The following is a 15,189-nucleotide window of genomic DNA, read 5'->3' as shown; positions in this document are numbered from 1 at the left end:
TGTGGGGTAATATTGTATTCTGCAATCGGAAACTCACCTGCTCTATAGGTTCACAGGAGTCCACTTTAGAATTTATTCTGCTTATTATTTTTTTAGACAGTAGGCTGGTGACGCGATAATTTTCAATTTTTTGCATGTCTCTTTTTGTCCAGCAAAATGAATTCAGCGTTACCTTAACCATTGAATGAATACGTGACCTTAATCAATTTGTTGTTTCACAATATTTACTGTCTCTGTTAACAGAATACGTTTTAAATTTCACTAACTGGTTGCTAAATACTTGAAAGATTTTTGATGGATGATGAAATTTGGATATCAATCAAAACTAAATATCCTATTCAACAGCTGCAAGGGTCTTCACTCAATAAAAATACTCAACAGCTGCAATAAGTACCATTTAATAGTAAATGCGGCGCACGAGATCAGGATAGCAATAATCAGATGTTATATTCTACGATTAAAAAAAGTCTACATATCAGCAAGCCCAAACCTCACAATAAAATATAAGTAAGCCCTATTTCTAACGATTTGTACTGAGATCTACATTCATGTCTTAGGTGGTGTGTAGGGTTAGCAATAATAATACCTATATTTATTATTAGATACAAAAATTTATTTATATTATTATTTTTAAATCCTATAATGCGTCCTATAATCTCTACCACTTGGAATCCCACCGTATCGACGCATTCTTCTCACTGCCTCTCGAAGATGTTTTGGTTGTATTGGACCACTGTCTCCTACTTCTTCCATGACATCTAAACCTGTAAATAATTATATGTCCTTAATTTCATAAGTATTAAAAATGAAGAATTAATCTACATGAATCTAAATATTTTTATTAACCTATCATAAAATCAGAAATCGATAACAGTTGGACCACCTGGACGTCTAATAAACTGGTAAAAAGGCAATCTGTTTATTATTCTTTATTTCCATAGAAACCCGGATCTTACCAGTTTAACCTCTTTAGACTATTAACCATGTCCCCACTCATTGATACCATAGTAAACAATGAAAATAGCGAAACTTACTAGTATATTATTCGATTTTAGTATGATATCGTTTATTTTCTAAATAAATGTACAGCAATTCTGATGTAAGTCTCAACTGACCAATTAATGATTTTAGCGAAGAAGTTACACAATTTGTCTTAAACAACATCCGTCTTAAAGAGACATGTCGCAGATGAAACATCAGGAAGAAATACTGCTGGATCGCGACCAGTAAACCCGGTGAAGAAGGTATAAGCCAACCTATTCTTCTTCTTGATATGCCTATCCGTTACGAATATTGGCGATCATCATGGCAATCTTTATCTTATGTGCAGTAGCGCGGAAAAGCTGCACAGATGTTGTATTGAACCAGATTCTGAGGTTCTTTAACCAAGATGTTTTTCTTCTTCCTGGACCTCGTTTTCCAAATATTTTTCCTTGCAGGATGGCTTGAAGGAGAGCATATCTGGATTCATTTCGCATAATATGTCCGAAGAACTGTAACTTTCGAGATTTGATAGTGGTCAGTACTTCTCGATTCTTATTCATTCTTCTGAGGACCTCCTCATTTGTGACTCGGTCAGTCCACGGGATTTTAAGCATTCTCCGATATAGCCACATCTTAAATACTTCCAGTTTTCTGCACATATCTTCGTTCAAGGTCCACGATTCAACACCATAAAAAAGATATAAAATATCTAAACTTTTTACTTCTACAATTGATAACATTAAAATTTCCTTCAAGTCACACAACACCTTAGGTTCCTTCTTAATCAATATCAAAGATAGGATGAACACACTTGACAAAAGTGGTATTTACAAATTAAAATGTGATGATTGTGATGCCTCTTATGTAGGTAGAACCATTAGAAAGTTATCCACTAGAGTTTCAGAACATTTGAAAAGACCAAACTCTTCAAGTTTTGGTCAACACTTATTATCCAGCAAACACAATTTTAACATCAACACTGGTTCATCTATCTTACATGACATTAGTAGAAAGAAAAACTATATGGAGTTGGATTTATTGGAAGATTTGGAGATTACAAGGGAAACAAATGGAAACTCTCACTGTCTTAATACTCAAATTAATTTAAATTGTACTAAATTTAAACCTATTTTTAAAAACTTTATTACAGCTTCACCTCGTAGGGGACCCAGCTCGACTGTTTAGACTTCCTGCACTGAGCACATCCATATTAATTTTATAGTTCTACCATTGACTGTGGGTTCAACTGAACTACTTGGATTACACCCCATTTATATACTTTGCTTTCAATTTTGATTTTTAATTTTTAGTATTTTAATTACATAGTCAGATTTCTTCCTTTCTACATTACAGATAGTGCTTGATAGACCATTTTATTGTAGTCAACTACCCACTGTCTAATATATTGTTTAGTCTTTTTCTTGCATTCTTACTTTACGTCGACTTCAGTTGCTCTCAAACTAACACCCTAATTATTATAGACAGGTTTGAGTGTGAGATCTGGATTATTCAATCTACTTAAAAAATATTCTATATAATTTTATATTTCATCAGTGACCTCCTACAGTAGTGTCAGTTGGACTTTTGGTCAATACTTAGTTAAAGTTTCATAGAATTTTTAAAAGGTGCAGATCACATATCTATGATTGTGACTGCTCATCCAAGCTGTCATTTGTCACATGTCACCCCAACATTTCCGTTAGATCGGGAGCCATTCTGTCTCCGGCTTCTGCACGCAATGTAGCTATTCTTCAATAATTTTAAAGTGTTTGTTTGTCCTTTTGTAGTGTAGTGTGATGTACAATTATATGTTTATGACATTTTGTTCTTGTCGGATAGGCCGCAATTGACGAAGTAAGTCTATAAACGTTAATCACATAAAAACTCTTTATCAACCATAAACTTCGAGTTTTTATCGAAGTCAATCAATTTCTTTAGTTATAAAAAAACGTTTCTTGGCTTATTTCAGATGCCCCAAAAGATGATCTAGTGATCGAAAGTACTTGGGCAAGATTAAATTAAACTATGCTCGATATATGCCTTTTATTTGATCAAAGACCATAAAAAAGGACAGAGAAGACGTAGCATCGCAGCATTCTTACTTTTGTACCAAGAGAGAGGTTGTGACTCTTAAAGAAGGCCCCCATCCGATTGAAGGTGGATCTAGCTTTTCCGATGCGTGCTCTAATCTTCTGGTTGTTGGTCCATTCTTCATTTAGTATGGTGCCGAGGTAGTTGTAGTGCGTTACTCTTTCTACAGGGGATTGGTTGACGTAGAGTTGACCTTCTGTTATTCTTTTCTTGCTAATTATCATAAGCTTTGTCTTCTTAACGTTTATATTGAGTCCATATTGTTGACTGTAATACGTGATTTTGTTCATAAGAACTTGTAGTTCTTCTAAGTTTTCCGCAAATACTATGGTGTCATCTGCATATCTGATGTTGTTTAGCTGGTAACCATTTAGTAGAATACCTTTTTCAGTTTCGTGCAAACCTTCGATAAATATTCTTTCAGAGTACAGATTGAAGATTAGAGGACACAAAATACAGCCTTGCCTCACTCCACGCATGATTTTCACATAGTCAGTGTGTTCACCTTCAACTCTGAGATTTGCTGTCTGATTCCAGTAGAGACTTCTAATTATTTTCAGATCTTGGTTGTTAATTCTTGTTTCTTTTAGTATTTGCATCATCTTGGAGTGCTGTATTCGATCAAACGCTTTCTCGTAATCAACCAGACATGCGTATACGTCGCAGTTGACGTCTCTGCATCTCTTGAATAAGACTTGTACTGAGAACAAAGCCTCTCTAGTACCAACAGCATTTGTGAACCCGAATTGGTTGGAGGAAATCCACACAGCTTGTAGATTCTCTTATGAATTATCTTTAGGAACAATTTTGGGAGATGACTCATGAGGCTTATAGTACGGTAATCTTCGCATTTTTTGGCTCCTGGCTTTTTTGGAAGTGCAATAAACTCAGATTTTAGCCATTCTATTGGTATTTCTCCAGAGTTGTATATGTTGTTGAATATCTTTGCGACTATTGCTATTGATTCGTTGTCCATTAGTTTGAGTAGTTCTGCCAGCCTCTAGTCGTTAATAATCGCGTTCCAGTCGGGTTAGACGAAAAAAGACCTGCAAATGCGATTTCCTACAATTTCTTTTTTACAATTTTTTTCGTGCGTTTTCCGAGTTAAGGGGGAAATAGTGAAAGGGGGGGTGGGGTAGCATAATTATTAAATTATCTCGTTTATTATTAACTTTACGATATGAATGCACATAAACAAAAATGGAGAGAATTATATCTTATACAATTTTGATCTCCTTAATTTTTTTGCGGAAATCAATATTTGAGGTCGTACGTATGCAGTAGAGGAGCGAGCGTAAGACTATGCGGATTGGTTTATGGGAATTATTTTATTCAATATTTCGACCACTTTTAACCTTTATCAAAAATGGTAAGGACTTTAAATGTTCAATAATCATTTAATAATTGCGATTTTATAAAATTTCTTCTTTACGATTTTGATTTCTTTGAATTTTGGGCTACAATCAACAGTTAAGGTCAAAGTCTAAGTTAGGTCTAAACCTGACGAGACACAATCGATTAACGAACCCTCGGCGCTAATGCCATCAGCAGTAAGCCATAAAAGTAACGAACCTTCGACCTTAAATATTGATTTTAGCAAAAAATGAGAGATCAAAATTGTATAAAATATATTTCTCTACGCACGAAAAAATATCACTAATATCGGCCACACCTAAAGGTAAGAACAATAAAATTTGGGGCTGCTCGCCATGCAAAGTCAAATGCTATCTCGACTGGACTGTGATGCTTGGGTAAAACATAACTTTACATTAAAAATTTGTATTTTTTCATAACATTATCAAAGACTTACGTTAATATGTGTTATTGTTAATTTAATTGTATTATCATCATCAGTGGCCTTACAGCTCGTTATGAGCCAAAGCCTTCTTCAGAACAATCTTCCATTCGCCCCTGTCTCTGGCAACTCTTCTCCATGCTTTAACTCCGATGGATTTTAGATCATCCTCTTATGTTATCTTGATACCTAAGTTTTGGTCTTCCTCTGGCTCGTCTTCCCACTGGTTCTCTTCGGTCGAAAATTTTTCTGATCGTTGCATCTTCATCTCGCCTAATTACATGTCCTATCCATCGAAGGCGTGCTAATTTAATACATTTTACAACGTCAGGTTTCCCAAAACTTCTATATAACTCAAAGTTTTAGCGCCTACGCCACAAACCCTGTTCTTGGATTCCTCCATATATTTTCCTTAGAATTTTTCTCTCGAAACGTTTAAGCAATTCTTGGTCGTTCTGTGTAAGTGACCACGTTTCAGACCCGTATGTTAACACTGGCCTTATTAGTGTTTTATATATGGTAACTTAAATTTTTCTGGGTAGTTTTGGGGCCATATATTTTCTCAAGCCATAATAGCACTTATTGGCAAGCACTATTCTTCTTTAGCAAGCATAAATTAATAGTCTAGGTATCTAGTTGCCTGATCTAGTACAATACATATACTTGGTTTTCTGTGCGTTTATTTTTAATCCCATTCTAAGTGCAGACGCCCTTAGTGATCGAAATGCTTCGATCGGAGATTCTGTGGACCTAGCAATAATGTCGATGTCATCTGCATATCCGACCACTTGTACAGATTTATTAAAGATGGTGCAATTCGTATTAATATGGCACTCTCGAATTACTTTTTCTAGTGCAAGGATAAATAAGAGACACGACAGTCCATCTCCCTGTCTCAGTTCATTTTTACAATGGAAGGGTCTGGAAAAGTCGTTTTGGATTTTGACTACACTCTCTACGCCTGTGAGTGTAAGTTCCGTTAGTTGAACAAGATAATTTAATTGTATAACATTTAAAAAAATTAAACCACTCTAAAATTTTAAAATAACAACAGATAGACAAAATAACTGGTAATGTGACTAATACAGGAAGAGGTTAGAGGTGTTATTCAAAAAAGTTAATTTGTTTCAACAAAACTCATTAAAATTTAAAAATAAAACTATTTATTTTTATTTTGAAAAAAGATAAATTGATAACTGACGACAGTTTTTACGATACCAATGTACAGGTCAGAAGTATATACGTGTAAGATAAATAGTTTTTGTATACTTACACAATAATAAATGACTTTAGTCAATCTTATGATCTGGTAGATATAAAATATGTCAGATTTAAGCACTTAACTGAGTATGGTAGGAATCGAAAATGAGTGACCAAGAGTATTCATTTCATTTTAATTAAAGATTTTCCGGAAAATTTAATTTATTTTAATTTAATCATTTGTATATATATATATATATATATATATATATATATATATATATATATATATATATATATATATATAACGAGTTTATTACAGCTGCCGCCGTTTCTCGCAACCTAGCTTCCAACTCTTGCGATCGTTCCAGTCATCTACTTGTAGACCCCTATCTTCCATTGCACCTTTTACTTCTTGTCTCCACGATCTTCTTGGTCTTCCCTTTTTCTTGCGGTTGGTGGGGATCCACTGTAACATTCTCTTTGGCCATCGTTGATCATTCATCCTTTCTACATGGCCATACCATTTCAGCCTTTTGCATTCTATAGTTTCCAGGACGTCAATGTCTATGTCCATACGCTCTCTGATTTCAGTATTCCTTACTCTATCTCTTCTAGTGAGTTGGCAACATCTTCTCCAATAATTCATTTCCATTGCTTTTATTTTGGATGCGTCATTTTTATTTATTACCCAAAGCTCTGAACCATATGTAGCAATGCTTTCTATGATACTTTTGTATATCCTAATTTTTGTGTTTCGGGTGATGTGGTTATTCCAAAGTATACTATTCAGTTGAGGTATTGCTAAATTTCCTTGACCAATTCTAGTAGCTATTTCTTTTGTATTCCGACCATTGTTTGTAATGTTTACACCGAGATATTTATAGCTATCAGTATTTTGAATTTGTTTGCTTCCTAGTTCTAAGTGCTTTCCTTCACCTCCCACTACTACGTACTCTGTTTTTGATGGATTAATTGATAAGCCCCACTAAGTATATTCTTCATCTATTTTTCGTAACATGTAGTGGATATCATCTTGATCTTCTGCAAGTATTACTTGGTCATCAGCCAAATGCAAGCTGTACACTGTATGGTCTCCAATTTTAACACCCATAGGTTCACATTTTCTTTTCCAAATATCCAAACCCCCCTCCAAATAAATCTTAAAGAGTGTAGGTGCAATGCAGCAGCCTTGGCGAAGTCCTTTGGTCACTTTTATCTTTTTTGTCACTTTTTGTCCAATCTTTATTACACTCGTCATATCATCGTACAACTCCCTTACAGCATTAATGTAAATCGGTGGAATATTCTTGTCTTCTAGCACCTGCCATAGCTTGGCTAATGGGACACTGTCATACGCTTTTTGAAGATCAATAAATACCATGTGTGTCTCCATATTATGTTCCAAACGCTTTTCTATTGTTTGTTTTAGGCAGAACACATTGTCTATACAAGAACGACCAGTACGAAAGCCACTCTGATCTTCAGCGTCTTCCCAGCAATCTTCAATTCGGCTTTTAATTAGCTTCCCGTAGACTCTACAGATTGAGTTAGTTACACTAAGCCCTCGGTAGTTCTTACAATCTTTTCTGTCGCCTTTATTTTTGTATAGATTGCTGATATATGCAGTTTTCCATTCTGGGGGTAGCTCTTCTCCTCTCAAGAATAAATTAAAAGTATAAGCCAATAGCTGAAATAGTTTGTCAGGGCCATATTTAATCAGTTCAATGGGTACTCCCCCCGGTCCTGGAGCTTTTCCATTTTTCATAGCGTTTGCGTGTTTTTTAATTTCTTCTGGTGTTATTTATATTTCTTCGCGGTAGGAAATATCATATTTTTGGTAGCCAATATCTTGGAATTCTGTTCGATCTTCTGTCAGCATTTGTTCATAATATTCGACCCATAATTCTGGGGCGTCATTTGTAACAATAGTTAATAATTATTTAATCATTACTTAATATTTAGTTTTGGAATTTTTGTTATGGTTAGAATATTATATTTTAATTAAATTGTTGTAAAAATGGAGACATCCCGTAAATAAATAAATAAATAAATAAATAATATACATTTTATTCATATACTGGTATTTATTAACGACCCGTCCCTAGACCCTTCTTCAAATTGTCGTACGTCTGTCTGTGCGATAAACGTTAAAGAAAAAATTCTAGAGTCTTAACATGATAAATATCCTTTTGATTCAATGAAAAACTCTATTAATTTGGGTCTTGTCATATTCTTATGTATACGGATTTAGGACCTCTTTTACATTTTTTTTTCTTTTTCTTCTGCCAATTAGGTTACCAAAGTTACAAATTGTAAGTTAAAACATAAAATCAAAGACTTCTCATCGATGTCGATTTAAGTAAACAGCAAAATCCGAGCTTGCTAAAAGTTACAAGACGGTGTTGGGAATACCTTTACTCCGACAATAAATCACCAGTTTACTCACGCAAATTGGCACCATTTGCACTCTTTACGTAGAATAAAAATGTTAAAATAAATATATTATGTAGATGGTGGTATTTTGAATGTCACCGTCACAAGATTAACACATTGTACGAATGATAAATAAACCTATTGGGAATATAAAGCTGACTGGATGTGCGAAACGTATACACAATATAGACCATTTAATAATGAATCACAAATAGAAAAATTAGTGATTTGAGATATAATAATAGAGAAGCTAGTTCGAGGAACAGTAAAAGTAAATCATCAAAAATAGGAGGATAATAATATCAATGGGAGGAACCAAGAATGGGAAAGAATCTGCTTAAATATTGAAACATATATAGGAGGTACAAGAACTTCGGAGTCATGGAAAGTACCTAGAGGATTGAAACAAAACGCAAAAGAAAAAAATAAATTGGGAAATATACAGGACAAAGAATGGAAGGACTACTACAAGGAACTATTAACAGAACAAAGACCACAATACATTGGAAAAGAAAAAAGGCGAAGAGGAAGCAAATTCCTACAACAAGAAATATAAATAACAGATAGGGAAATGAGAACGGCCATAAAAGCAATCAAAAATACGAAAGCACCGAGACCTGGAGGCATCTCACCTGAGCTTATAAAATACGGATCAAAAAAATTATACCGGACGATACAATGGATATTTCAGAAAGCCATAAATGGAGAACAGCTCCCAAAGGAATGGACGGAGGTATATATGACATCTATATTTAAGAAAGGAGATAGAAAATGATGCGAAAATTACAGAGGAATAAGCGTAATATCATCAATAGGAAGATTATATGAGAAGATACTGCGAGAAAAGAGCAAGCGATAAAAGGCAAAATCGGTGAGGATCAGGCAGGCTTCACGGCAGGAAGATCATGCATAGACCACATACACACTGGAACAACTGTTGGAAAAGAAAAAAGCAAAAACTAGAGATATACACTTGGCATTTGTGGATCTGAGAAAAGCGTATGACTCTGTACCAAGGTCAGAACTATGGGAGGCAATCTACAAATTAGAAATACAGACGGAACTCATAGAAGCTACAAAAGCTCTGAATAAAGAAAATAAAGTGTCCATTAAAATGGGAACAAGAATCATAGGAGACTTCACCACAACAAAAGGGCTCCTGCACATCTCCAACCCTATTCAAAATATACTTAGAGAAAGCCTTGACTACATGGAAAAGAAAATGCGAAGGCATGGGAGTACCGGTACGGAACGAATACCTATATACGTTAAGCTTTGCAGACGATCAAGTAGTGATTGCACAAGACCAAGACGACCTCAGCTACATGATGAAGAAACTACAAGAAGAATATACCAAGGCTGGCCTAGATATTAACCTCGCGAAAACAGAGTACCTATATACAAGTGAAGAAGACATAGAAGATCTACAGATTGATGACAACGTAACAATCAAAGGAAAGTATAAATTCAAATACCTGGGGTTTATAATCACGAAAAAGGTAACAACAGAGGAAGAAATTACACAAAGATTAGGACAAACAAAACCAGCAATCTGACAACTTAACTCAGTACGATGGGATAGACACCTAAATATGAAGACAACAACGCAGATTTATAAAACATTGGTGCGAAGTATTATGACATATGGGGCTGAAAATTGGATCATAAACAAGAAAAACAGCAGTAAGATAGTAGCAACAGAGATGGAATGCCTGCGAAGATGCTGCAGAGTAACAAGAATGGATAGGAGAAGTAATGACGAAATAAAGCAAAGAACATCAATAGAAACAGACATACTAACATATATAGAACAAAAAAGACTAAAGTGGTATGGACATGTAAGAAGAACTAGCGACAGCAGATGGATAAAGAGAATAACCGAATGGAGCCCCATAGGAAGGAGGAAAAGAGGACGACCCCGAAAATCCTGGAGGAACGAAGTAGACGACGCCATAAGTAAGAGAGGCCTAAACGATGGAGAATGGAACAACAGAGAGACATGGAAACGGTTGAGCGAGGGAAGGCAGTGAATACTGTAGAATCCCTAAATATATATATATATATATATATATATATATATATATATATATATATATATATATATATATATATATATATATATCGAGAAAAGGAGTACGACCGTCAATCCAAAAGAAACTAAGGTACACTCGAAGAGTGGTGGGTTTTTCGGTCAAAGTGGAGAAATAAAAGACAAAGAAGGTGGCTACTTCATCTATTTATTGAAGACGTTTCGCTTTCTGCTCAGAAAGCATCATCAGTTCATCTAAAAAGAACAATATGAAACCAAACATCCATAGAGAAGTTAACAAAGTGTGTTACCTTACAAAGACATGTAGCAGTCAATGATGTTAAAAAAATGAAAACGCTTATGAAACTGGACATTTAGAGTTAAAGTTGTATAAAAACAATTAATTGAAACTAGGTATAGTTTGCAATTTAACAAAATTAGCATAGCAAAAGAACATGTGATAAACATACATGTATATAAAAAAGTTATTATAAAAACTTAAGTAAAAAACATTAAGGTTTATTTTAAAGTGTAAAGAACTAGAAAGATCATCAGAATGCACTTCCAACAATTTATTTATAATCAATTAGATTTTAATTTTAACTTCAGGTAACATTATTAAGTTATTTAAGATTAATATAGTAATAAAGATAAAATGAAATTACCAGTCTTAAGCTTACTGAATCTCGCAGGTAAATGAATTTACAGGTTTAACACCCACGCACACAACGTGAATAGATATGGCCTTGAGGTCAAAATGACAAAAACAGCAAGGCAAAATAGCAACCTCTAATATAATAGGGCGGTATATTCTAAGAATGTGATAAATTTGGTTGACAACTTGTCGTTAAAAAGCCAAACAATGAAAGGAAAAGGTGGTTAAGATCACCATTTACCCTACAGTGATTGATCTGTTAACAAAGAACAAAGCATGCGAGGTCAATCCAAAATATCATATAATATAATATTAATGACGTCACTGGTTAGCCAGCCAACAGGTGAAGATTAATTCAACTTCCACAGTTCCAGGTTCAAAACATTTGGAACTGTAATGAAAAAGATTCTATGAATCAATTTCAGTTTAAAATTTTATCAAACAAGTTAATCAAAAGGAACAATTACTTTAATTATGTAAAAGTGATATTGACAAATAGTTAATAAAATGTAAGTTGTCATTCATCTTATTGTTCATTTCATTATTGTTCATATTGTTCATTTTATCGTTATTACTATATTAATCTTAAATAACTTAATAATGTTACCTAAAGTTAAAATTAAAATCTAATTGATTATAAATAAATTGTTGGAAGTGCATTCTGATGATCTTTCTAGTTCTTTACACTTTAAAATAAACCTTAATGTTTTTTACTTAAGTTTTTATAATAACTTTTTTATATACATGTATGTTTATCACATGTTCTTTTGCTGTGCTAATTTTGTTAAATTGCAAACTATACCTAGTTTCAATTAATTGTTTTTATACAACTTTAACTCTAAATGTCCAGTTTCATAAGCTTTTTCATTTTTTTAACATCATTGACTGCTACATGTCTTTGTAAGGTAACACACTTTGTTAACTTCTCTATGGATGTTTGGTTTCATATTGTTCTTTTTAGATGAACTGATAATGCTTTCTGAGCAGAAAGCGAAACGTCTTCAATAAATAGATGAAGTAGCCACCTTCTTTGTCTTTTATTTCTCCACTTTGACCGAAAAACCCACCACTCTTCGAGTGTACCTTAGTTTATATATATATATATATATATTCTTCTTCTTTTGGCATCATAACCCTGGATGGGTCTTTGCCTGTCTGGCTATGTCCTTCCATTCAGATCTCTCTTGTAATAATTTCGATGTCATTAATCTTTTATTAGCATAATATGTACGATTCCAGCTGGAAATACGTGCATTAATTTCGCTACTTACGGAGATATATATATAAAATATTTATATATATATATATATATATATATATATATATATATATATATATATATATATAAATATCAATGCAATCTAAAAATATAAAAACTTGTGAAACACAAAACTTACAGAGTTGACCACTTAAAACAATCCAACCTGATATTTTTCAATATTAATTGGATTTTGTGAAGATGCTAAAACAGGTCGATTTTTATTCAAAATGGGCCATCTTTTAACGATATAGATATCTGTGATTTATGAACATCCTTCCTTAATTCATACTTCAAAACAGTTTACTCACCAGCTGTAGTTATTTAGTTTAATGTTCAAAATTATATTCACAAACGTCCATACAATTACAAAGTCGCTATTCGAAATTACGACGAACATTTTGAAGTATTTCAAAGGTTACTAGACTACATTAATGCACTATTCGTCGTCTTAGTTCTTTCAATGAAGCAGACCATGGTATTAAAAATCTTGCTTTTTAAGTAACCTCTTAGGAAGAAGTCCAGGGGGTTAAATAGGGGGATCTTGATGGCCATTCAATAAAACCTCTCCCTCCAAACCACTGCCTAGAAAACCGTTCATTAAGTTGTCGCCTTACGTTTATGTTATAATGCGCCCTCTTGTTGGAAAGAAAAACATTTCCAGGTACCTGTTATTATTTTTGATTATCTATCAAAACGAAATCAACTGTGTCCTCTAATAATTCTAATTCTAGATAAATATGCTTCTCCGTTCAAATTTTGTTGCAAAAATAATGGCCCAACAATATGATCCTCATCAATTTCTGCCAATACGTTTAATTTCAATGGCTGTTGGGCACGTGTTTCGTGAAAAACTCTAGGATTTTCATCAGCCCAATAACGACAATTGTGTCCATTTACAGTATCATTTAGAAAAAAAGAACATTCATCCGAAAAACAAATATTAAATAGAAAATTTGGATTAGTATTTATTTTCTCAGTTACAATCTTACGAGTACAAAACTATAGTTGCCTGTTTGGATCATCTTCATTTCTTCAGCACTTGTGCGTGAAATACCAGATTCTTGAGCTATTTTTTAATACTAAAAGTAAGTTCAAAATTAACAAGAGCTAAAATTGCTACTTCTGCCGCTTCAATCCTAACACGTTTTTCACACTCCCCTTTTTTGTCTGCTACTGGTCCCGTTTTATGAAAATTTTTAACTAGTTTTAATACGTATGAGTTATGAACTTGATTATCTTGATGATCTTGATTAAATGATTTCGCTGTTCTTCTTGCACACTTTCCATTTTCAAAAAATATGAAAATAATTTCAACGCGTTTATTATCTTTGTTAAATGGAATCTACGACAAAAGGACGCGGAAAACAGGACGCGAGACCAAAGGACGCGGAAAAAAGGACGCGTGGAAAAAAGGACGCATATTATTAATGAATTACTATAAATAGTTTATTTTAATTGACATTAGCCATTACCCCATTTTTATCCCCATATGTTATTACAGAAAATGATTCTACCTAACCTAAAATCGGTTACGGTAAGAGTAAAAAGTGAAAAATAATTATATGAAAAAAACTTGCCCTCACATTTTATCGAGGCTTAGGACTAAAATATCTTAAGTAAAATAATAAATACTAATATAATGTTGATTCAAGATTTCTGGTATTGAAACAGGTTAGATTCCATATTATCAGAATTGGTTATTTTGTTATTTTCAACACAAAGAAATTTAAGATTTATGGAACAATGCGATCATTGGTATGCCGATGGAACATTTAACTCAGCACCACCATTGTTTTCTCAAATATACACAATTCATGGAGTGCGATACAGTAATGTAATCCCGACTGTATTTGCACTTCTAACGAACAAAACACAAGAGACTTATACATGTGTTTTTCAGCAACTAAAGGTGTTGAATCCGGCCTTGCGCCCTCTAACAATAATGATGGACTTTGAAAGAGCGGCAATGAATGCTGCACAAACTGAGTTCCCAAATGTGAGAATCCGCGGATGTTTTTTTCATTTCTCGCAGTGTATGTGGCGCCATATTCAAAGTGCCGGATTGCAACGTAGATATATTGAGAATCCTGACTTCGCCCTTCACCTAAGACAATTGACAGCTCTTGCGTTTGTTCCAGAAAACCATGTAGTCAGAGTGTACGAGGAGTTGCTCAATAGCGATTTTTATACACAAAATGAAGAACTACTAGTGCCGCTGATTAATTACTTTGAAGACACTTGGATAGGGAGATTAGCTAGAAGAGGAAATCGAAGACAACCCCTTTTTCCAGCAATGGTTTGGAATTGTTACGATTTGGCAGACCAAGATATACCTCGAACTAATAATGCTGTCGAAGGATGGCACAACAGCTTTTCTTCTCTTCTCAATAGTGCACATCCGAATATTTGGAAATTTATTAATTCTCTAAAAAAAGAATATGATTTAAATGTTTTGAAAATAGAGCAGTACATTTCGGGCAATGTACCTCCACGCAAAAGAAAATATCAAGATACAGCAAACAGGATAAGGGCTATTGTTGCCGATTATGCGGACAGGCCAACTTTAGAATATTTGAGAGGCATTGCTCACAATTTTCAGTTGCAAACATAAAAAAAATACAAAAAAAATTAATATCAAAAATAAAACAAAAAAAAAATAAAATGACAAAAAAATTCCAAAAAAAGCAAAAAATAAAAAAAAATTAAAAAAAATTGTAAACACGCCAGCTTCTGCTGCC

At 33.7% G+C, this 15,189-nt stretch overlaps 1 protein-coding gene across 1 annotated transcript in view; it reads right to left on the bottom strand.

Moving 5' to 3' along the window:
• Positions 1-591: 591 nt before the first annotated feature.
• Taf11 (TATA-box binding protein associated factor 11) overlaps positions 592-15,189 on the bottom strand; it is a 46,291-nt gene continuing 31,693 nt past the window's right edge. Inside the window, exon 3 of the mRNA XM_072540400.1 lies at positions 592-764. Within this exon, the coding sequence (XP_072396501.1) occupies positions 631-764 (134 nt within the window). The 3' untranslated portion in view covers positions 592-630. The remainder of the gene's footprint in view (positions 765-15,189) is intronic.

This window comes from Diabrotica undecimpunctata, chromosome 8 (genome assembly GCF_040954645.1).
Source record: "Diabrotica undecimpunctata isolate CICGRU chromosome 8, icDiaUnde3, whole genome shotgun sequence".
Classification (NCBI taxonomy): Eukaryota; Metazoa; Arthropoda; class Insecta; order Coleoptera; family Chrysomelidae; genus Diabrotica; species Diabrotica undecimpunctata.
The sequence above is the reverse complement of the archived record's forward strand: the minus strand, read 5'-3'. Positions and strand labels throughout refer to the sequence as shown.